A 24,139-nucleotide genomic window follows, 5' to 3' on the forward strand; every position below is an offset into this window, starting at 1 on the left:
GGACCATGCAAGGTGCAGACCAGCTCATCGGGAGCAGTTAGGGGTACTTAAGTGTCTTGCTCAAGGACACTTTGACACACTTCCCAGGAGAAGCGGGAATCGAATCGGGAACCTACGGATTACCAGACGACCGCTCTACCTCCCGAGCCACTGTTGCCCCTAGTGCACATTAATCATTCGACATCACTGTAAATGTTAGACAAACGCCTCGTTTTCAATCTCACAGGCGATCTTGCAGCACAGTGGTTAGCAAGTGTTGCCTCACTGCAAGAAGGTCCTGATTTCAAACCCTGACATGTCAGGAATTTGCATGTTCTCCCAGTGTTTGCATGGGTTTCCGGTTTCCTCCCGGACCCCCCCCCCAAAAAGCTTTCCTGCCATTGCCCTTGACCAAGGTGCTGGCATTACAACTAGAGTTGGTCCCCGGGCGCCGCACTATGTGTGGTAACAGTGTGGCTGCCCAGTGCCCACTGCTCCTAAATAGTTAGGATGGGTCAAATGCAGAGGACGAATTTCCCCAAGGGGATTAATAAAAGGCTCAACTTAACTCTAAATCAAGACTCACCTTCTTTCTGCGCCAGCCTCTGTAGTGTCATCTCCATCTGCTGTGCAACATCGTCCTGTTTCCTCCCAGCCTCCTCCACACCGCGAGCCTCAAAGTAATGATCCCTAAAACTATACAGTTCGTCCACAAGCTCCTGGAGTAATGTGTGTGTGTGTGTGTGTGTGGGGGGGGGGGGGTAACAACAGAGAGACAACAGAGAGGAATGCGTTAACAACAGAGAGTGGTACATAGATTCCAAAAATAGACTAAAGGCATGTCATGGGGTACTGCAGATTCAGGTCCTTTATGCATATTCACCCTGCACCTTCATCATCATCATCATCATCATCATCTGGCACACAGAGTTAGGCCCCATATCCACCCTGCACCTTCATCATCCCCTGGCTCAAAACTGGGACAGTTAATGCAAAATGGCTTTGAAATGACTCGGCAAGAAGTAAGATGCAAGCATGGCTAAGATGGCTGGTTTGGCAAATGATGCATTCCACTTTCCACTCGCATGGCAGGTAGTTGAATGCAAAAGAAAGATGGTCCACCCGAGCTTAGCGGTACAGGTCCATATATACGACTCTTAATTATGTAGCTCAACGCAGGAATCGAGGCAGAACCTGACGTGGTCGATTAACATGACAGTTGCTGCCAGTTGTTATAGTAACGGCTCGTTTTGGAGACGGGCTAGCAAGCAAACAAGCAATCAGAGGCAGCAGAGATTACTTTAAACATAACATGAATGAACGAATGAATGAAAACTTTATTTAACAGATTGCAGAATGGGTACAATACAGTACGGCTCAATACACACAATTGTTAAGGGGATGCAGACCAGAGAAAGACGTTTGTCTTGTTTACATCATGTTTACATGCCAAAGAAAAGATCACGACAAAAGACAATACTCAAATAATGTCAACGTTTTGTGGAATGATTCGGGAAAACAATACCTTTAGAATTTGTAGCTCATCTTTGTCTGTCGCAGGCTCCCCATCCTTGTCCACTTCCGCCATCTTTCCACTTTCCAGAGCTTTTGCTTTGAGCAGCACAAGAAGAAGAGAGGCTGCAGCAGCGACACCTGCTGGACTGTAGAACCAAGTCAGTTATCTGACAGCTGAGCCCTGTATGTTGAGAGGCAATGGCATTAAAAAAATTATAATAATAGTAATGCTGTATCTGAATACAACTATATTATTTATTGATCAGATAGCGCAAACCTTTACTTTGGATCAATTTGAGCAGAAAAAAGCTCATCCGGCGGAAGCGGGAACCTGTCCTTCTCGAAAATACAACCGCCAGTCTCTGTTATTAAAGGGTCCTCTTGTTGGTTCCTTCCAACAAAATTATTTTAACGATAATGTTATTTTGCTTAAATATTTACGTCCACGAAAATGTAAGTTTTAATATAGGCAGACGTACTAATGATAACAATATATAACAATGACAACCCCGGAGAGTATATTATTTCCTTCCTCCATCCCCGCGGAACCTTTAGCTGATGTTGCTGATCCTCCGACACTATTAGGCAACACACAATACTGTTGCTGGTAGCGGACTGTTTGCAACTTTTAGTTGCCAGACGCACATTTATATATTGCTGTTTGCATTGTTAACGGCAATCCAATCATGTCGGATACATGGAGCAACATCCAAGCACACAAGAAGCAGCTGGATTCCCTGCGGGAGAGACTGCAGCGACGACGGAAAGACCCCGCGCAGCTAGCCGCTGGTAAGGGCGGGATTGGGGAAACACAGCAAGCAGCACCTATAATAAACACTAATCAAACAACAGTCTTCATTTTCGGTGTTTGGGGCCAGATAACACGATGCGCTCACTCTGATGAGTAGATTAATTACTAGAACTTTATTGATCTCTCTCTCACGTTGGCACACACAACGCTTTTTTTGTAGTTCAGCACGCATTACCCGCAGTGTATGTGTTATGATGAATTGAAAATGGGGGACCCTGATGTAAACAAGACGAAAGTCTTTCTCTGGTCTGCATCCCCTTAACAATTGTGTGTATTGAGCTGTACTGTAATGTACCCATTCTGCAATCTTTTGATAAAGTTTTCAATCAAATCAATCATCTCTCCTCTCTCTCTCTCTCTCTCCCCCTCTCCTCTCCTCTCCTCTCCTCTCCTCTCCTCAGAGGTGGGAGGAGGCAGCACAGAGGGAGCAGCGGCTAGGAGTGACAGCCCGGCTCCCCCTCTCCAGATCCCCCCCCAGGAGGAGACAGAACGCCCGCCGGACCCCGAGCTGGAGAAGAGGTTACTGGGATACCTGTCGGACCTGAGTCTTTCAGTGCCGACCGACTCTCTAGCTATCACAGACGACCTCACCATTGTGAGTCCCTTGTTTCTCTATCTATCCAGGCACAAATGGACTTCTTTATTGTTTAACACTTTGATTGCCTAAGGCTAAATTCATGATATACCATAGGTTGCCAGCTCTATTTGTCTATGGAGAAGTTCCCCTTCTTTGCAGGGCTATAATTTTTTTAAATTCTATTGCTAAATTGCCATTATTAGGGCCCATTCAATGTCCTATATGTATTGTTCAGGGTGTATGAACGTTAAACTTTTTCATTCACATATTCATACTAAAATATGATCTAAAGTATAAGTATGTTTTCATCTCTTTCTGCAGCTTTCTCCAGAACGTGATTTATAGCCCCAAATGCATTATATTGATGATCAAATACAGTTTGATAGCAATCGGCGTGATATAAAAAAATCCAACTGGACGGACTTCTGGAAGTTACTACACGTCATCTGATGTTGACCGGATGGGCGAGGGGGCGTTTATAATTCCGTGGGCAGCGTTATACCATTCATCTAATGTGGGTCAAATGTTCATCATAGCAGTTAGTATCGAACACATTGAAAAATAACGCTGAATCTTACCATATCTTCTAGGGCTGGACGATAACGATAAATATCGCGATAAATTATTTCCTCGAAATAAACATGAAACGTGGTCGCAAAGTTTCGATATATCGATTTTCCAAGTTTGGCTCCGCTCAGCCTCGGCTCAACACACTCACTAACCACAACCAACGTTACGTGATGACGTGACGTGCTTACGCACCACAGCTCCAGATGCGCCACTGTTTTGGTTTAGGACTCAAGGCTGGCGCTAGGATAATTAGCTTGCACAGCTCTATGTTATATATTTACGTGCCGTGTATGCGTGTGACGTGAATTCTGATGCCACGGTTATAGTAGTGTGTGGTATACGGTGGAAGTCGTTGCAATGTATTCTGGCGGAACAGAGTATTTTAGGGATATTTAGGACATTTGGATACATGCATGGCTAGGATAATTAGCTTGCACGGCGCGATTTTATATATTTACGTGCAGAGTATGTATGTGGCGTGAATTCTGATGCCACGGTTATAGTAGTGCGTGGTATACGGTGGACGTTGTTGCAATTTATTGGGGCGGAACAGAGTATTTTAGGGATATTTACTAGTACATTGTCATGGGATTGTCTCGCTCTGGCTAACTGCTAACGTGCGCGGACTGATGACGACATCAACTCGAGACATTCGCAGCAGAAAAACAAGTCCATCGGCGCCGGGCATAATAAGTTAATTAAACTTGACAGACATTATATCGACGATAATTATCGATATCGAGTTATATGAAAATAATTTTATATTTTTATCGCGATAACGTTTTTGGCTATATCGCCCAGCCCTAGTATCTTCCTCGTGCCGTTGGGCGATCAGCGTGGGGTAGACAGTTTTCCATTATGGGATGTAAAAATATCCGGTCCATTTCCAGCTTGTATAATAGTATATACGTCCAAATCATGTTGTTTATCGAGTTATTGGCAACGGATCGCTATGTATTGTGACGAGCTAGAGTGCCGGAACCTATACCGAGTGCCCGGAAGTAATATGGGTGAACAGCACATCGTCCAAGTAACTTCCTGTTTGGCGATTGCGCCGATCGGCCACCAGATGGCGCTCTTGAACCGCTAGAGGGTTCAGTGGGGCTTTTTGGTAGGTCTCAGGCCAGCGGATGGGAAATATGAATCCGATTACAGATTTTTGAAATATTGATATCAAAGACGAGTTACGGCGTCTTCGGCAACTTGAGCATGGCGGGGAAGGACGCCTAAACTCGTCTTCTGGCAGTTAAAGTGTTAAGTTGCAAATGAGTAATTTGCATCCAGGCTATGTAACTCTTGCGTTTTCATTATAATGGATATATAAATGCAATTCTGTAGTTACTAGTTTGACCGCTCTGTGTTGCTTGTCCCAGCGCATGCACACAGGACAAGCAACAGAGTTGCTACCAGTCTGTCTCTTAATTATTCATTCTTAGCATTTTACATTTTGCATTGTGGAATATATGGCACATTTTCAATGGCCCATTATGTAAAATCGACATGGTTAGCATCATGAAATATATATTTTTAAAGTCAATATTTAGTTTATTGATTGTCTAAAATTGCATTGTTTCGAATTGACCTATCTCAAGCCCTGCCTTCTTGATCCTTGAGATAGGTCCATTAACAAGTGAGTGACAAACATGTACCGTACTAGTGTGTTTACACTAGTCCTACCCTATTCATGGGAATCTATTCTCTCTCAACCTGAATCAACACACAACTTCTACTCCCGCAGGCCGAAGCACCCGTCACTCACGGCTGCATCCAGAGTCTCCTGCTCAAGTTCTCCGCTCAGGAGCTGATCGAGGTCCGACAGCCCTCCCTGGCCTCCTCGTCCTCCGCGCCTCCCTCCACTCTGGTCATATCGGTGGATCACACAAAACTGTGGGCCATGATCGGGTCCGTGGGCGGCGCCCAGAGGGCGGGGGTCAAGAGGAAAGCGGAGGACCAGCTCCACCACAAGCGGGTGCCCGGCTCCTCCCCTGCCCCCCCTCTCCCCCCTTCTCCCCCGCACACCTCCTCCATCTCCCTGGCACTGGCCACCACCTCGCAGCTGACTGGCTCGTCGGACTGGAAGGCCGGGTGCCCAGGGGGCGGGGCCGATAAGAAGGGCCGGGCCAACAAGGGCCAGTCGTCTCACCTGGACATGGAGATCGAGAGCCTGCTGAGTCAGCAGTCCACCAAGGAGCAACAGTGCAAGAAGGTGGGGAGAGGGGAGGAGGGAGAGGGGAGGAGGGAGAGGGAGAGGATCGGAACACACACACACATTGGGTTGCCGATTAAATGATTAAATGTCCCTGCACTTGACCCCCCCCAAGGGACCAATCCAAGAGCTCCTGTCCATCTTCGTCAAGGACGCGACAGCGTTAGCGATCTGTTCTGCATGTTTTTCCATTGGGTTTATTTTATTGGGAAGCATGAGGGGAGAACATGCAAACTCCACTCAGAAAGGCGCAGGAGATACCCCCCAGGGCAGGAGATACCCCCCAGGGCAGGAGATACCCCCCAGGGCCAGGAGATACCCCCCAGGGCCACCCCCCAGGGCCAGGAGATACCCCCCAGGGCAGGAGATACCCCCCAGGGCCAGGCAGGAGATACCCCCCAGGGCCAGGCAGGAGATACCCCCCTGGGCAGGAGATACCCCCCAGGGCCAGGCAGGAGATACCCCCCAGGGCAGGAGATACCCCCCAGGGCAGGAGATACCCCCCTGGGCAGGAGATACCCCCCAGGGCAGGAGATACCCCCCAGGGCCAGGAGATACCCCCCAGGGCAGGAGATACCCCCCAGGGCAGGAGATACCCCCCTGGGCAGGAGATACCCCCCAGGGCAGGAGATACCCCCCAGGGCAGGAGATACCCCCCAGGGCCAGGCAGGAGATACCCCCCAGGGCCAGGCAGGAGATACCCCCCAGGGCCAGGAGATACCCCCCAGGGCAGGAGATACCCCCCAGGGCAGGAGATACCCCCCTGGGCAGGAGATACCCCCCAGGGCCAGGCAGGAGATACCCCCCAGGGCCAGGCAGGAGATACCCCCCAGGGCCAGGAGATACCCCCCTGGGCAGGAGTTACCCCCCAGGGCCAGGCAGGAGATACCCCCCAGGGCAGGAGATGCCAGGCAGGAGATACCCCCCAGGGCCAGGCAGGAGATACCCCCCAGGGCCAGGCAGGAGATACCCCCCAGGGCCAGGCAGGAGATACCCCCCAGGGCCAGGAGATACCCCCCAGGGCAGGAGATACCCCCCAGGGCCAGGAGATACCCCCCAGGGCCAGGCAGGAGATACCCCCCAGGGCCAGGCAATCGGGAATCGAACCCAGGCCCTTCTAGCTGTGAGGCGACACAGTGTTAACCACTTACACCACCGTGCCGCCTATGTAGGAACCACCCTTTTATGCACTCCGTCTGGGTCATCGGGGGCCAATGTTTTCTGTGCGCCTGTGTGTGTGTGTAGGTGAGCAGAGAGATCCTGGAGCTGCTAAACACCAGCACGGCCAAGGAGCAGTCCATCGTGGAGAAGTTCCGGTCCCGCGGCCGAGCCCAGGTGCAGGAGTTCTGCGACCACGGGACCAAAGAGGAGTGCGTGCGTTCTGGGGACATGCCTCAGCCGTGCACCAAGCTGCATTTCCGGTCAGTGGTACTTATGTTTATGCGTTGGTCAGGTTATCTACGGGGTATTAATAAAAAGTCTTAAATTCATAATACTTAAAAGGTATTAAAAAGTCTTAAATTGAATTTGCACAGGTCTTAAATGTTTTGTGGGGCTACCGGGAGCTCAGTGTCGCTATGTGTTATTTTTGCTACTATGGTTGTGAAATTGGTTATTCAATTTTGCTCTGAGTGGTATTAAAAAGGTCTTATAAGGTCTTGAATTGTACTTGTTGAAAGCTGCAGATTCCCTATTATAACACCATACACTTTTCTGCATTGGGAGAAATCCAACGTTTTCACATCGTTCCTGATACCTGACACATCTCTCTCTCTCGTCTCCCTCATATCTCTCTCTCTCATCTCATCTCTCTCTCCTCATATCTCATCTCTCTCTCATCTCTCTCTCTCCCCGCGTCTCACTCAGGCGCATCATCAACAAGCACACGGACGAGAGCCTGGGCGACTGTTCCTTCCTCAACACCTGTTTCCACATGGACACCTGCAAATACGTCCACTACGAGATCGACAGCCCGCCGGAGATGGACGGGGGGCTGCTGGGACCTCAGGCGGGGGGCGCGGAGGTGGGCCTGCACCAGGGCGACGACGCCGACAGCAACGTGGGCAAGCTGTTCCCCTCGCAGGTCAGACGGAGTGAGACGACTCTGTATGATAGCATGTGGCTCGGGAGGTAGAGCAGTCAATCCGGAGGTTCCCGGTTCGATTCCCGCTCCTCCCAGGCAGCGTGTCGAAGTGTCCTTGAGCAAGACACTTAACCCCTAACTGCTCCCGGTGGGCAGGTCGGCACTTTGCATGGTCGCCTCCGCCATCGGTGTGTGAATGGGTCAAATGTGAGGAACTAATTGTTAAGCACTTTGGATAAAAGCGCTATATAAATGCACCATTTTACAATAATGCTGTATATACCATATATATATGTATTCTTACCGTATATATATCTATCCACATCTGTCAGTGTCTGTACATACCTGCATATAATCCTTTTTACATATCTGTAGATACTATATCTATATCTGTACATATCCCTTACCTACTCTTACTAGTTACACTGCTGGCCAGTACGACTTTCTACCATAGTGTCTTTATACCTGTATCACTGTACATACAACTCTGTACATACATGACTGTGCACAGTACATATGTCAAATAAAATGTATTTGTAAAGCCCGAAATCACAAGGTAATGCCCCTATGGGCTTTACAAGTCTTCTTTAAACAAGTCAAGAAGAAACATCACAATAAATCAAGAAAAAAAATCCACCATGAAATCCAAATATGCGACAGATAAGGAAAAACGCACTAAAAACCTAGCAATAGGAAAAAAGCACCACAGGCGATGTGGAGGAGAGAAACCTTAGATGGGCCGTTCAAAGGGAGATCCCCCAACATGGAATGTGGGTGATGCTCTTTTTCAAAAACTCGCCCAGTTACACACATTCACTCCCGGGAGCTCAGTTAGGCCTTGTCTGGCACTTCAATAGTAGTTACTGAGGGAAGGGGAAAGCTTTATTCATACTCTCAACCTCCCGCTGACAGCGGATTCGAACCCAGAGTCTGTGCGGTGGTAGGCGAGTGCTTAGTCCTCTACGCTACCCAGCCCGCCCGACTTCGCTACCTTTCTACAGGGTTCGCACAAGGTTATTGAAGTGCTTAAAGTGCTTGATTTTCTTTACCAAAAAAAGTCAAGGCCTGGAATTCCTTAAACAGCCCACTTTTTAACAAGGTGCTTAAAAAGTCCTTGAAATTCAAATCAACCATTTGCATTGAAAGTTTTGTTCATCCATGATAAAATTGTTCTGAATCAAGAAATATAGTTTTTTTTATATCTAAAGTGTAACTAATTGTCGGAAATTGGTTTAAAGCCATAAATATTGGATCAGATAAATGTTTTCAATAAAAAAACAGCATTTGGGTGGCGTAGCGGACATTGCGCTCGTCACCAACGCAAGAGACACCGGTATCGAATCCGGCTGTCAGCGTTGCCTCCGGCTTGGGCCGGCCGTCATACTGACTCAATTGGCAGAGTTAGCGGGAGGGGAGTCGATGGGTGGTAATCTGGACGTTGTAAACAGTGACTCCTACAGGTCGATCAGGGCGCCTGCACAGCAAAGACAGGAAAATGGCGGGGGCAGTGTGAGCCTCCTACACGTTACTCCTCGCCAATCAGAGTCCGCGCTGGCAGGTGAAAAGAAGTGACTGGCTGCATCCACGTGTATCAGAGGGGACATGTGATGGGCTTCTATCCTCCCTACGACCGGCCAGTGGGGGGCACATGCGAGCAACGATCAAGACAGAGGAGGGGAGAATTGGCACGGCTAAATTGGGATGGGAGAAAAAATAGAAAAATGGAGGAGAAAAAGTGGATAAAAAAAATAAATAAAAAAAAACAGCATTTTAAAAGTGAATTGTATCCTTTTAAATGCTCTTTTAAAATAAGAAAAATAGTGATTGGAAAAGTACATGAAAGTCCTTGAATTTCATTTTGCAATGTCTGTGGGAACCCTGTTTCTAATTATTTTCGTGTGTGTCTCGTTTCCATTCGTCCCAGTGGATCTGCTGTGACATCCGCTACCTGGACGTCTCCATCCTGGGCAAGTTTGCCGTGGTGATGGCTGACCCGCCCTGGGACATCCACATGGAGCTGCCATACGGCACGCTGACGGACGATGAGATGAGGAAGCTCAACATCCCCCTCATCCAGGACGATGGCTTCCTCTTCCTCTGGGTCACCGGCAGGTAGCCAGACATACCTCCATATAGCCTTTGGCTCTCCGTGTCAAAGGCTTTGTGTTGTAGCTTTGGGCCTAGAGGATATCGTTTGATAGAGGCAGGCGATATATATACAGGTAGAAATGATAACTTGTGGTTTGATACATTCACATAGTTTCTACGGTCCGGATACCATTAGCTAATTACCATTAACAAGCGGAGAGTTGTTGACCATTAGCTTTGACTGCAGATTTTAATCGCTTATTACAGGGTATCTGCAGGGTATTAAAAAGTCTTAAATTCAAAATTGTAGGCCTGAAAATGTATTAAAAAGTCTTGTGTTTTATTTGCACAGGTATAACGTTCTTTGGGGGGCTGTCAGGAGATGAAATAATATTAAATATATAATCTTTTTTTTATTGAAGTTTTTCATCAACAATAACAATAATAATGACAAGATAATAAGAAATAATAAATACTTACAAATCAAAACTTAACTAATAAATACAAAATACCAAGTAAAAAATAAAAACAACACGAAAGACAATAGACATTAGACATTGGACATTTCCTCCCCCACTTGTATAGAACGTGCTAGAATTTAAATCGGCAGCAGCCAGTTCAGTGTCGCTACGCGTTTTATTTTATTATTCTTTTCTTCTTCTTATTATTATTATTATTATTTTCGCGAAATTGGTCTTAAAAAGTCTTACATTGAATTTATTGAAAGCTGCACATACCCTGTACATACACTACACTACATACACTACAGGTAGAAATGATAACTTGTGCTCAGGTTTAAATAGACCCATTTCTGCGGTCAGGATACACAGAGAATTATTGACCATTAGCTTCGACTGCAGACTTTAATTGCTTATTAACAGTAATTTGCTAGAGGTGCTCCCTAGAATTCCCAAGTTGCAAAGACATTACACATTCCATATGTGATGTAGGTGTTGCCCAAATGCTTCAAAGATAAATACGGTTGTAATTGCATGGTTGTGGCAAGAAGTGGATGCTCCTGAAACATCTTTTAGATGGAATTACAAGAAAATCTAATATATCATTGTTCAAAATACATCAACATTACAAATACATCATGATACAAAATGTATGCCATATTGTCCAGCGATTAGTGTCCCGTCCGTCCTCTTGTGACACGTGACCGCGCAGGTTCAGGATGTCCCGTTCGTGGTCCCCCCCCCCCACCTGCAGAGCTCCCTGGGGAGTTATCCATGTTGTCCGTCTGTCTGATACTAAGTGAGGATTAGGGTTAGATTAATGAGACAAGGACGTGTTGTTCCTCGACACCCTACCAAAATAAACAGCGCAGCGACTTCTTCCGTGACGGTGTTGGGGCTACCGTCGCGTCCTCATCGCGTTTCTGTCCCCCGCTGCCATGGACGGTCGATTCCAACAATTCATTAACCGTCCTCTCTGTTTGAACAGCCAAACTGAGTTTGACAACAGAAAAGTATTTCCAAATGGTGGTTGGATACCTGCCAAGGGGGCTGATTAGCAGCGCTAGAAATCTCTCTCTGTCTCGCTCTCTCTCTCCCTCACGCTCAGACTACAAGGGGTGTGAAGCATGATATTCCCACCAGCTGAACAGGTTTCAGTGGATGTTGGTCCGGTGGCAGCCGAACTAGAGCTCCTTTAGGTTATTGATTTGATTTGATTTGAAATCTTTATTTCGAACATGTAAATAAATACAAACAATATCAAAACAAATCATTGATCTCAAGAAATTAAATGGAAAAAATATATATAAACAAAAGCAAAACATAACTCAATTTACATGTTCGAAAAGGAGTAGGAATAAGTATACACTTATTTAATCCTACCCCTTTTCCACTACTCAAATGAGTGTACTAATTTATAGGGGTGGGACGATACATCGATCCAGATCGATACATCGATCCAGATCGATATATCGATCTATTATCAATAATCAAATAGGATCGATGCAACGTAAAAAGATCGATTCATATTGCGCTACTCTTATTTTGAAAATCCCATGTGTCGTATTTGCTCGGCTCGGATCAACAGCACACAGCAGTAGCGTCTAGCGTCACTAGAGCGTCACTAGTGTGCCTATTCTGTGACCCAAAACATGTCCCTGCTGTTTTATTCCGCAACGGGTCCAATGCATCTAACCTGCTTTGCAATCCTCGCCACTCCATTATGCCCACGTCGCGCAAAAGATCGAAGATAACGTTACGTTAGCGTAAGCTAACAAGCTAACCCAGAGCCATAGGCAGAGAGAAGTGGGGACTGGGAAGGAGGGTGCATTCTCGGGATAGCCCCACTAACAGGATCTGGCCGGTACTTCACCTTTGGACTCTAGTCAGGGGGCCAACACTGATATTGCAACTTAAGTAATCGCTTTTGGGTAGAAGCTGTCAACCTATCCAGTATTCATGTTTAACCCCTTGACATATGGCCTAGCTATGTTGACATCTTTGAAAATGATTTTTTTGGTCATTTAATCATTCTATCATTGTAAGTGGTAAAATCGGAATTTTTCACAATGCTGCCAAATTAGTGACAATTTGCTCTGTAATTTCTAACAATTTTGTAATATTATCCCTTAATATATCATGTGAAAGTATGATCTTAACTATTGATTAAAAAAAAATCAACCAATGGTAAAACAATATCATAGCCTACCACATGGGGTGCTGTGGGTTGTGATACAGCAGCAATGTCAGTGAAGCAGAAGAGTTATACACTTCAAACTAATGGGTGGTAGGAAGTGGAGAAATGGAAGCAGCTTCAGCATGCTATGAGGAACTTGTGCTGAAAGTTGGGGAGATTCAAGATCTCCTTGTACAGTTTGACAAGGCCAATGAAGACAAGCCAACCTTTACCTTCTGGAGACAGTACATGGACCTTGTGTCTATTCTCCTTGCGCTCACCCGGGCACTGAGATGTGGTGATTGGAACCTGTACATGTCAGCCGTCAAGAGCATGATGCCTTGGTTTGCTGCGTATGATCACATCCATTACACAAGATGGGGTGCTGTGTTCATAGCAGACATGGAACAGCAGGCACAGACAGCACCAGATGTCTACCAGGGCTTCCTAGATGTTGATTTTGTAGCCAAGGAGACCAAACACAGCTTCAACAAGGTGCCTTTCGGCCTTCGCCTTGAACACATCAATAAAACGGGAAAGGTTGCTGGAGGATTGATAGGCATCACTAGAAATGATCCAGCAAGAAATCGTTGGTCCATCACCTATAATGAACGTGCATCCTTGGCAGAGGATACCAGATCCCTGTTTGGACTGACACGATGATGAGGAGACACACAAAGACTGCCTTCAATCAAGAATCAAGAGGGATAATCACGATGTCATTCAACTTGTTGATCAGTTCCAGAGATACAACGTCTTCCAACAAGCGCATATGTATGATTTAGTGTCCCTGACAACTGGTGATGTTGCCTCAGAAGAGATACTGAATGACCTTACACATGCTGCAGAGTCTGGCAAAAAAACAATCACTGAGTTGGTGAGAAACCGACTGGGCACAACGAACACAGACTTCCACGCCAGTCTCACCAAGAGAAAACCGAAAACATTCTCAAGCCTATACAGCACAGATGCCAAGCTTGAACAACTCAGATCCAAGTGTGTGAAGCCTGACAGGGATATATTTTGCCGCATCATTGTATCCATGGAGAGTGGCAGAGAGGTCAACATGGATGAGATTCTCCAAAAAGAACTGTGCAGTCCCCCTGTCACTTGCCACAACAGATTCAGTGCTCAGGCCTACAAACAAAGCTGACTTAGCCACCATACTACAAGCTGGTGCAAAGGAAACAGAGCTCAGTCCATCTGTTATGAGAACATGCACCATCATTGATGGAATAGCCTTAGTAAGAGCCATGGGAAAACCTCAAAATGCATCAACCTTCGGGGAATATGCAGATGTGTTCACACAGAGAGTGGCATCTAATCTACATGGGAACGTCACCAGAGTGGATATAGTGTTTGATCTGTACCAAAAAAAACTCCATCAAGAGTTTAACAAGAACAAAACACAGCACTACTCAGCGAAAGGTTCGCACAATTGTGAGTAGAGATGTAAAGCTACCTGCTAACTGGAATAGCTTCATTGAAATGGATGAAAACAAAGCCAACCTTACCCATTTCCTATCAACGGAACTTGAGGATCATGTGCAGCTTTATGATGAGGGAATTGTTATCAGTGGAGGGTTTGAGGATCCTGAAAAAGTCACGTCAGCAGCTGGGATTGATGTATCTCCCCTACAAGCTACACATGAAGAAACGGATACACACATACTACTACATGCAGCTAATGCAACAACGAAAGGGTTTCAGAGGCTCATCATTCAGTGCAGAGACACAGATGTGTTGCTGCTACTACTTGTATTTGCAAACCAACTAAGCCAAGAAGTTTGGATGAAAGCAGGAACAACTAACAAACCACGCTACATCAAAGTCCATCAAATCACACTACCAAATGAGATGCTCGATGGTCTGTTGGCATTTCATGCCATCACTGGATGTGATACTACGAGCTAGTTCACCAGAATTGGAAAAAGGACAGCATGGAAAGTGTTCCAGCAGTACCCGCATCTTCTCCACAACTTTGGTGAGGATGAAGTACCAAGTACCACTTCCCTATCCTTGGCAGAACAGTTCATATGTAAGCTCTATGACCTTAAGTCAACCAGCAACTCGATACAAGAAGTTTGCTGCACTCTCTTTTGAAAACTTAAAGCAAATGTTGATACATTACCACAAACAGAAGATGCATTGTCAATGCACCTCAAGAGGGCCCACTACCAAACGAGGGTTTGGAAACAGTCACTAGTGACACATCCACAACTGCCCTCACCAATTGTGGTTGGCAGATGATGAATGGTATGCTGGTCCCCATGCTTCTTACCAAGGAACCTATACAATCCACATGCGTACAGCTGACAGTGTGTGGATGCAAGGAAAGTGGAAGTCAGTGCAGTACCAGACAGTGTCTCTGTTGCAGAAGAGGACTGTATTGCAGTGGGGCGTGTGGATGTGCTCATGCAGCGTGGTGCATGAACCCCAATGTCATTCAAGAGACTAACGGTGAAGAAACCGATCTTGATCTGGATGTTGTGGTGCGGCCGCCAGAAAAAAGCACATCAACAACGAGATCTTCAGTGTGCGATGCTCAGCCCTCCCTCCACATCAGCACGTGCACTGAGGGCACAGGGGCGTACAGATCGCAGTCTGTAACCAGCAAACCTTGAGTCTGAAGAGCCTTCTAGGTCCTAACGGTATGTACCTGAGATTCTAGACTTACCAAGTTTATTACCTTGCTATGCATCCAGTTGTTGTGCCATTCTGACCTTGTGTCTCTTTTCTCCTCAAGTGTCTCCTGTGCCCCATTGGATTCCTGGGCCTGTCCTCATCCTCATAGACACCAGGATTCTAGTGCCCCATGCTGCCTTGACTACACCTTGTCTCACGCCATAGCCTACACGCACACTAACAACACTTCCAACATTCCCATTCTGCACACAATATGCACTACACACGCTTTGCACTCATACACATGGTCAGGGACACATTTCATATCCAGAATTCCAGTTGCACCATACACGTCCCATAAATGTCCCTCCCTCTTCCAAATAAACACACCTGTTGGCTTGAACATGCCTAACCCCTGAGTTGCTCTGGTTCCTTCCGACCCTAACACTGGATACATTTTATTGTTTTAGTTTTTATTTATGTTTAATGTAATATTTTGTATACATACAATGGTTATATTATTACTGTGAAGATGATCCTCAGTAATCCACACAAATATTTGTCTTATCATGATATCCAAGTGTATTGTCAAAATACAACATTAAAAAGTAAAAAAGCGGGGCGGCTGGGTGGCGCAGCGGTCTAAGCGCTCGTCACCGGCTGTCAGCGTTGCCTCCGGCTTGGTCCGGCCGTCATACTGACTCAATTGGCAGAGTCAGTGGGAGGGGAGTCGATGGGTGGTAATCTGGTCGTTGTAAACAGCGACTCCTACAGGTCGGTCAGGGCGCCTGCACAGCAAGGACAGGAGATGTCGAGGGTAGTGTGAGCCTCCCACACGTTACACCTCGCTAATGAGAGTCCGCGCTGGCAGGTGAAAAGAAGTGGCTGGCTGACTCTGCATGTATCGGAGGGGACATGTGATAGATTTTTCAACCCTCCCTACGACCGACCAGTGGGCGGCACATGCGAGCAACAATCAAGACAGGGGAGGGGGGAATTGGCATGACTAAATTGGGATGGGAGAAAAACAGAAAAAAGGAGAAAAAGTGGATAAATCAAAAAAAAAGTCAAGCATTAGCACGAAAGGTCACTTTGAGAATCATTTAGATTTCCGCTTGGACATAACCTGTGTAGTATTGCACTGTATCAAATTACTGTGCTCTAACTTGGCAAAAGTACCTAGCATACATTGGAGTCATGATTCCTAAATTATTTGGGCTACTATCTCATGTTTCCAAGCTGATATTCACTCTAAAAACATGTTTTCTTTTAGGCGGAAATTGAATTTTGGACTTTTTTTCAATGGTCTAGCTCTATTTTCTCTGACACAGTAACATCCATTTACATTCTGACACTGCTGCAGCCATCCCACTGCTGTCACCTTTCTTTTGATACCAGGATTATCTATATGGCCCTTGTGATTGGGGAGATATTCTATATTTATTGTGGGCATGTCATTTCGGCCAGGCAATCTGAAAAATTGGCCTGAAATGTCCTCTAAAAGTCACAAAATAATTTTTCAAACTTGTCAACCACCCTAGAACATCTTACATAGGTCCCCTCTTACCAAAAAAATATGTTGACAGCTTCTACCCAAACATTTACATTTTACATTTACATTTAGTCATTTAGCTGACGCTTTTATCCAAAGCGACTTACAAGTTCTGTACGACAAGCCATCAGGAAGAGCACAACTCTATCAGCTGAGTAACAATGTTCATCAAAGTGTTGAGTGCTACAGTGTAGGTTAGTTTATTAGGACAAGTGCATGACAGTACGGTTAGTTAGGGTTAGATTTTTATTTTTATTTTTTTAATTCAGATAATGGTTGAAGAAGTGCGTCTTTAGTCGACGGCGAAAGATTGGACGTGTTTCGGCTGTCCTAACTGGGGTGGGTAGTTCATTCCACCATTGTGGGGCAAGGACTGAGAATAGGCGACTTCTCTTTGATGACCCTCCCGGAGCTTGGATAGGAGTAGGTCTGAGGCGGCCAGAAGATGCAGAGCGTAGGGGTCTTGAGGGTGTGTAGTTAGAGACCATTGACCGGAGGTAGGCGGGAGCAGTTCCCTTTGCCGCACGGTATGCTAGGTCGAGGGCCTTGAAGCGGATTCGTGCAGCAATGGGGAGCCAGTGCAGGTCCCTAAGAAGTGGGGTGACATGGGCCGACTTCGGTAGGTTTGAGATCAGGCGGGCCGCTGCGTTCTGAATGAGTTGAAGAGGCTTAGTGGCAGTGGCCGGGAGGCCAGCGAGCAGTGCGTTGCAGTAGTCGAGGCGGGAGATGACTGTTGATTGGACGAGGAGTTGGGTGGCTTCTTTTGTCAGGAAGGGGCGTATCCTTCTGACGTTGCTCAGGAGGAATCGGCAGGTTCTGGTTGTCGCTGCGATGTGAGCAGAGAAGTTCAACTGGTCGTCGAGGACAACACCAAGGTTCTTGGCGGTCGGGGACGCGGTCACAGCTGCATTCTCGACTGTGATGGAAAGGTCGGTCAGGGGGGAGGATTTGGCCGGCAGGTGGAGCAATTCTGTTTTGCTTAGGTTCAGTTTGAGGTGGTTGGTCGTCATCCAGGCGGAGATGTCGGACAGACAGGCCGAGATCCGCTCAGAGACGTGGATATCTGAGGGAGGGAAGGAGAGGAAGAGTTGAGTATCGTCGGCATAACAGTGGTAGGAGAAGCCATGAGACGTGATAATGTTACCCAGTGATTTAGTGTAGAGGGAGAAGAGAAGGGGTCCTAAAACCGAGCCCTGGGGGACACCCGTCCGCAGGGGGCGAGTGGCCGACAGGGTCCCTCTCCATGACACTTGGTAGGAGCGGTCATTGAGGTATGATGACAACCATGTCAGCGCAGAGCCAGCCACTCCCATTCCTGCGAGGGCCGCGAGGAGGATCTGGTGGTTGACTGTGTCGAAGGCTGCAGATAGATCTAGGAGAATCAGGACAGCGGAGAGGCCTTTCGCTTTTGCTAAGTGAAGTGCCTCTGTGACCGCAATGAGGGCTGTCTCTGTGGAGTGACCAGTCCTGAAGCCTGACTGATTAGGGTCTAGGAGGTCATTCTGTAAGAGATAAGCAGTAAGTTGGTTGGATACAGCACGTTCAAGTGTTTTAGAAAGGAAGGAGAGAAGAGAGACAGGACGGTAGTTGCCTATGACGGTAGGGTTCAGGGATGGTTTTTTTATGAGGGGCGTGACTCTGGCTTGTTTTAGGGAGGTGGGGACCACCCCCGAGTTGAGTGAGGAGTTGATGGTTGCAGTTAGGAATGGGAGGATGTCTGGTGCTATGGACTGGAGGAGTGGGGAAGGTAGCCGGTCCAGCTGGCATGTAGTCGGACGGTTCGACGTTACCAGTGTCAGGGTCTCGGCTTCTGTAATGGGAGAGAAAGATGACAGAGTGAAGGATGAGGTTCTCGATTCAGCATTTGGAATGGGTGGGGGTTGGGAGAAGGAGCTGCGGATGTTCTCCACTTTTTCCTCAAAGAAGATCGCAAAGTCTTCGGCAGAGAAAGATGAGGGAGGGGGGGGTGGGGGGGGAGTGAGGAGGGAGGACATGGTAGCATGCAGTTTGCGAAGATTCTTGGCAGAGGCCTCGATCCTATGGTGAAAGAAAGAAGCTTTGGCATTAGTAATGGTTTTGGAGAATGTTAACAAGAGGTTGTGATATGTGTCGATGTCAGCAGTGAGGCGTGACTTTCTATACTTCCTTTCAGCTGCTCTCAGGACCTGTCTTTGTTCTCTCACTGGATCTGTCAGCCATGGACTGGGTGGGGAACGGCGGGCAGGTTTCTCAACGAGGGGACAGAGCTTGTCGAAGGAGGTTGCAAGGGCTGAGAGGAGGGTGGAGGTTGCCATCTCTGTGGAGAGAGCAGAGAAGGTGTCACTCAAAGGTAGAGTGGATAGTATGTCAGAGGAGAGGGTGGAGGGGGATAGGGAGGGCAGGTTGCGTCTGAGTGAGACGGTTTGAGTTGGGGTGAAGACCTTTCGGTTAAGCATGAGAGTTAGTGAGAAGGATATGAAGGAATGGTCAGATACATGTAGGGGAGTTACCGTGGTGTTAATGATGCTGGAGTTACGGGAAAATATGAGATCCAAGGAGTTGCCTGCTTTGTGGGTGGGAGGCATGGCAGTGGGAGTCAGGTCAAATGATTGTAGGAGGGAGACTACTATGACTGACTGAGATGAGTCAGGCAGGTTGAAGTCGCCCAATAGAAGGAGAGGGGTACCATCTTCCGGTAAGGAGCTTAGAAGCATGTCCAGCTCATCTGTGAAGTGATCGAGCGGACCTGGAGGGCGGTAGAGTGTAACAATGGTGAGATTGAAAGGATTAGAGACAGATACTGCATGATATTCAAAAGAGGAGAGTGACAGTGCTGGGAGGGGTGTTAAGTTTGTAGTCCATGAAGGAGATGTCATGAGGCCAGTGCCTCCACCCCGCCTGGAAGGTCGAGGTGTGTGAGTGAAGTTATAGTTTGTAGATAATGCTGCAGGTGTTGATGAGTTATTGGGGGTTATCCAGGTCTCAGTTAGAGCCAGGAGCTGCAGATTTTGACTATGGGCGTAGGCAGTAATGAAGTCAGCTTTCTTGACTGCTGATTGACAATTCCATAGGCCTCCCTGTGGCAGCAAAAGTGTTAACGGAAGCACTTTTCAGGATTGGCCCCCTGACTACTCCCAATATGCCTTTTCCAGCCAAAATACATCTATGTGACAGTGAATAGGATATTAATATCGAGAAAAAAAAGAAAAACGAACCAAAAACAGTGAACAGGAGGTCTATTTGTATTAAAAACAATAGATTGTATTTCATTTAAATGTCTGGAAGAGCTCAAAAATAAAAATGTCAAATGATATTTCCATTGCCTTTTTTTGTTGTTGATTTAAATGTTACTGATTGTGTTAAATGGGCATATAATATTGTCTCATATCGATCGCAGGCACCTGAATCGAATCGTATCGTGGCAGACTGTGTGATTGATATCGGATAATATCGTATTGTTGTCCAAAGAATCGATATCGTATCGTATCGTGATGAAACTGGTGATTCCCACCCTAATCAATCAAACATCATCCGCTCGAGCTCCTTTAGGTTATCAAACATAATCAGCTAGACTAGAGCTCCTTTAGGTTATCAAACATCATCCGCTCGAGCTCCTTTAGGTTATCAAACATCAGCTGGAGCTCCTTTAGGTTATCAAACATCAGCTCGAGCTCCTTTAGGTTATCAAACATCATCTGGTTCTGTCCTGTACACCAGGCTCCAGCACTGTATTATATTTATACTGTAGGCCTATTGATAAAATACTATATACTATAGATATTTAATGTTTTCTTCATATGACAATATATGTTGGTTATAATCTTGGAAAACCAAGTATTTGCTATGGTTAACATTGCTATTATCCTGGGGCGCTCCAGTAGCACACCACATAGCGTGCTGAGTCGCGAAGCGGTCGTCCCAGGTTCGTTTCCCAGTCCCAGTGACCATTTGCCGCATGTCCTCCCTACCTCTCCTCCCGTTCTCCCTCTCTCCCTCTATCGGTCCTGCGTGGCCAGAAAAAGCTGAAAATGCTATAAATAAAAGTAAAAGAAAAAATACAAAAAAAACATTGCTATTATCCTTTTAAAAATCTATCTGACAGTAATATAGTTTATTGGTAACGCCAAGTAAAGATATATTCCACCACTGTATACAAGAGTAGGAAAATGTACTGGACATTTGGCCCATTCCGGCGACAGTGGCTCGGGAGGTAAAGCAGTCGTCTGGTAATCCAGAGGTTCCCTGTTCGATTCCCACTCCTCCCGGGCAGTCCTTGAGCAAGACACTTAACCCCTAACTGCTCCCGATGAGGAGGTCGGCACCTTGCATGGTCGCGTCTGTCGTCGGTGTGTGTGAATGTGTGAGGAACAAATTGTAAAGCGCTATATAAATGCAGTCCATTTACCCTTCACCATTTCGAAAAATACATATTGGATAGATATTTATAATTAACAGATATCATTCAAATAGACATTGTTTTTCCACTAATGTTCCAATGATCAACATCCAATGTTTCTTGAATCTCAACGTGAGTCCCTCTCTTCCCACAGGGCCATGGAGCTGGGCAGAGAATGTCTCAGTCTTTGGGGGTAAGCCTCGTCTTTGCTCTCATTGTAATGGGATTCGTTTGTTCATTCGTTCACTCGTCTTGAGGTGTCAACTGTCTCTCTTTTGGGTGCGTTTGTCTCTCCGTCTCTCTCAGCTATGACCGCGTCGACGAGATCATCTGGGTGAAGACCAATCAGCTTCAGAGGATCATCCGTACGGGGAGGACCGGTCACTGGCTCAACCACGGAAAGGAGCACTGTCTGGTAGGTGTCTCCTGTTTGTCTCACTCACTCACAGTTTTTTATACATGATCTACTGTGTGTCTTCCCATAGGCCCCCTGTCTGTCTGTCTGGTAGGTAATCACTCTTGATGTGCATTCATGTGTGTGTGTTTTCTCCAGGTGGGTGTGAAGGGAACCCCTCAGGGATTCAACAGGGGATTGGACTGTGATGTCATCGTGGCTGAGGTCAGTGGTCTGATATCACGTTTGTGTTTCTCAAATCGGATCTTTTTAAGACGGACCGTCCGCACTGTTGTTTTACAAATGATCAGATGTGATTTGTGTGTCCGGACGTCACCAACCTGTCTGCACGGGTCGCTGTGGTAACGACGTAGGCGTCGGTAACTAACTACATTATGCTGGTATGGTGACTCGTCTTTCCTACGCGGAAGCACGACAAATGGAGCGATTTAGACTAGAGACACTTTATATCTGCCTATATCCACAGACGGTACCTTGTATTGTCCTCCATGTCCTTACCGCTCTGCCGCTTTGATGCACTTCCGTCACTCTGGATTTGACGTTGTAATTGTGTGTCGCCTTGCAAATGGCACCAAACACTCTTTGAAATCCGACTTTTAGCGGCCAGAGTGTCCGGACTAAGGGACATCTGTAGAAATCCGATTTGTAATCGCATTTTCAAAACACCTCCAAATGTGATTTGGATCAAATGCATTTCATGTGTTCAAATCAATCTGGATACAGTCTGAGTGCCAAAGAAAACTGATTTGGGGCTGGCAGTCTGAACAAGACCTAAGGGTCTGGAAGAAAAACCAGTTTGGTGACCTATAAACATCTTGTTCCATGCCATCTAAAACCCGTCTCACCGAAGCCACCTTTCGGCAGAGCTGCAAAGTCAGAACTTGTGAAAATTTTCACCGAAAAAGTTGTTTATAAACCAACCTTATAGGAACACACCAACTTTTTGGGAAATTAGCTAATTTGCCTTCTATCCCGGAGTTAGACAAGCAGATGCATACCCTTTTCTTCTCTGTGCATGCAGTAGAGAAAAGCTCTGTTTACCAGGAAAGGCGCTTTCATTGAGTGAAGTGGATATCATCAGGGCTTTTCAGGTGATGCGTGAAATCACTGCGCCCAGGCAGCAGTGATTCGGCAAAAAAAAATCTGCTTAGAAAACGAAAATGACTAATTTAACATTTTTATTTCTCCACATGGTAAATACACAGGTCACAACATGTTTAAAGGAAAGTTTTGGAGTTGTATTTGGAGTATATTTCATGACTGTTGGGAACTAGGCTAGCTGGACTAACCTACCGGTACTTGAATGACACTAAGCTAGGCTAACAGTGCGGGTCTTCCTACTCCTACTGCATGCACAGAGAAGAAAAGGGTATGTATCTGCTTGTCTAACCCCGGGGTAGATGGCAAATAAGCAGATTTCCCAAAAGGTTGGCGTGTTCCTTTTAAACGTAACCTTACTGGAGACCTCACAACTAACCCAGTCTCGTCGCTTCTGTTCCTCCCTCCCCTCCACCCGTCATCCGCCCCGCCTCAGGTGCGCTCCACCAGCCACAAGCCGGACGAGATCTACGGCATGATAGAGAGACTGTCGCCCGGAACCAGGAAAATCGAGCTGTTCGGTCGCCCCCACAACGTCCAGCCCAACTGGTCAGTGTCTGTGGATGATTACATGGGGCCTGATAACGCTACTGCGTATTTCGATTTCACACGCTTTCTACAAAATGCTGGGACATGGCGTGTCGTCCTGTAGGCCTTCTGTTGTCGAAATGCCATTTTCTATTATGTATGCTGGGTATCTGCAGAGTATTCAATGCATAATTCTCAATTTAAAACCTTAAAAGGTATTACAAAGTCTTAAATGTAATTTGCACAGGTATAAATTATTATAATTTTTTTTAAAGCTTGGTGCGTCTGGCGAGAGCTTGTATAGAACGTGAGAGAATTGAAATTGGCACGCAAGTGCAGCCACCAGTGTCGCTACATGTTTTTTGTTTTGTTTGTTTTTTGCTAGTATGGTCGTGAAATTGGTATACAATTTTGCTCTAAATGCTATTAAAAAGTCTTATATTTAACTTGAAACCTGCAGATACCCTGGTATGTGTGCAGTGACATCGACCGGATACCTCCTCTGCATTTTTGTCATATTGTTACCAGCCTCACCCACCAGCCTCTCTCCTCTCTCTCTCTCTCCCTCCCCCTCCCCCAGGGTAACTCTTGGCAATCAGCTCGATGGCATTCACCTCTTGGATCCCGACGTTGTGTCACGCTTCAAGAAATGCTACCCCGATGGGGTAATTTCCAAACCCAAGAGCATGCAGTGATGTCGTCAGCAAACGCTGCGACAGCTCTGCCCAGAGGCGACCAGCCAGGAGACCTGCCATCGAACTACAGACTGCCTTTTCTTTTTTTTGTTTGTTTGTTTCTTCGTCTTTTGGTTTTTGTATCGGTCAGATCCATTTTTCAATAAAAAAAATGTAAAAAGAAAAGATTTATAAGATACTCAGTCTGTGTCAGATCATGATTCAGAATTGACTATGATTCAGAATTGACTGATTCTATACATAATGAAATAATGTGAATTACTAGTTGGGATTTCTTATGTGTCTTTTCTATGGAGTTTTCAACAGTCTTGCATGGTGTCATTCCTGATATTTTGTGGTGAGAAACCTTTAATAAAACCACAGGAGCCATTTTTTATTCAATTATTTT

The 24,139-nt window shown here is 46.3% G+C and overlaps 2 protein-coding genes across 3 annotated transcripts in view; one reads left to right on the top strand and one right to left on the bottom strand.

The window, feature by feature from the left end:
- The window catches only part of ttc5 (tetratricopeptide repeat domain 5), a 41,699-nt gene extending 40,125 nt beyond the window's left edge, over positions 1 to 1,574 (bottom strand). For both annotated transcript variants that reach the window (XM_084312737.1, XM_084312736.1), the window contains exons 1-2: positions 1,505 to 1,574; positions 566 to 698 (exon numbers count right to left, since the gene is read on the bottom strand). In XM_084312737.1, coding sequence (XP_084168863.1) covers positions 566 to 698; positions 1,505 to 1,567 — 196 coding nt within the window. In that variant the 5' untranslated portion in view covers positions 1,568 to 1,574. The remainder of the gene's footprint in view (positions 1 to 565; positions 699 to 1,504) is intronic.
- Positions 1,575 to 2,093: 519 nt separating this feature from the next.
- mettl3 (methyltransferase like 3) lies at positions 2,094 to 24,106 on the top strand. Its single transcript, XM_084311694.1, has 11 exons — positions 2,094 to 2,283; positions 2,707 to 2,900; positions 5,191 to 5,658; positions 6,904 to 7,079; positions 7,525 to 7,741; positions 9,666 to 9,853; positions 21,170 to 21,208; positions 21,322 to 21,430; positions 21,569 to 21,634; positions 22,965 to 23,077; positions 23,637 to 24,106. Exons 1-11 carry the CDS (start codon positions 2,181 to 2,183, stop codon positions 23,749 to 23,751), a joined length of 1,788 nt encoding a protein of 595 aa, XP_084167820.1. The 5' UTR covers positions 2,094 to 2,180; the 3' UTR covers positions 23,752 to 24,106.
- Positions 24,107 to 24,139: the final 33 nt, after the last annotated feature.

The sequence above is a fragment of the Notolepis coatsorum genome (assembly GCF_963971535.1).
Source record: "Notolepis coatsorum genome assembly, chromosome: 4".
Lineage (NCBI taxonomy): Eukaryota > Metazoa > Chordata > Actinopteri > Aulopiformes > Paralepididae > Notolepis > Notolepis coatsorum.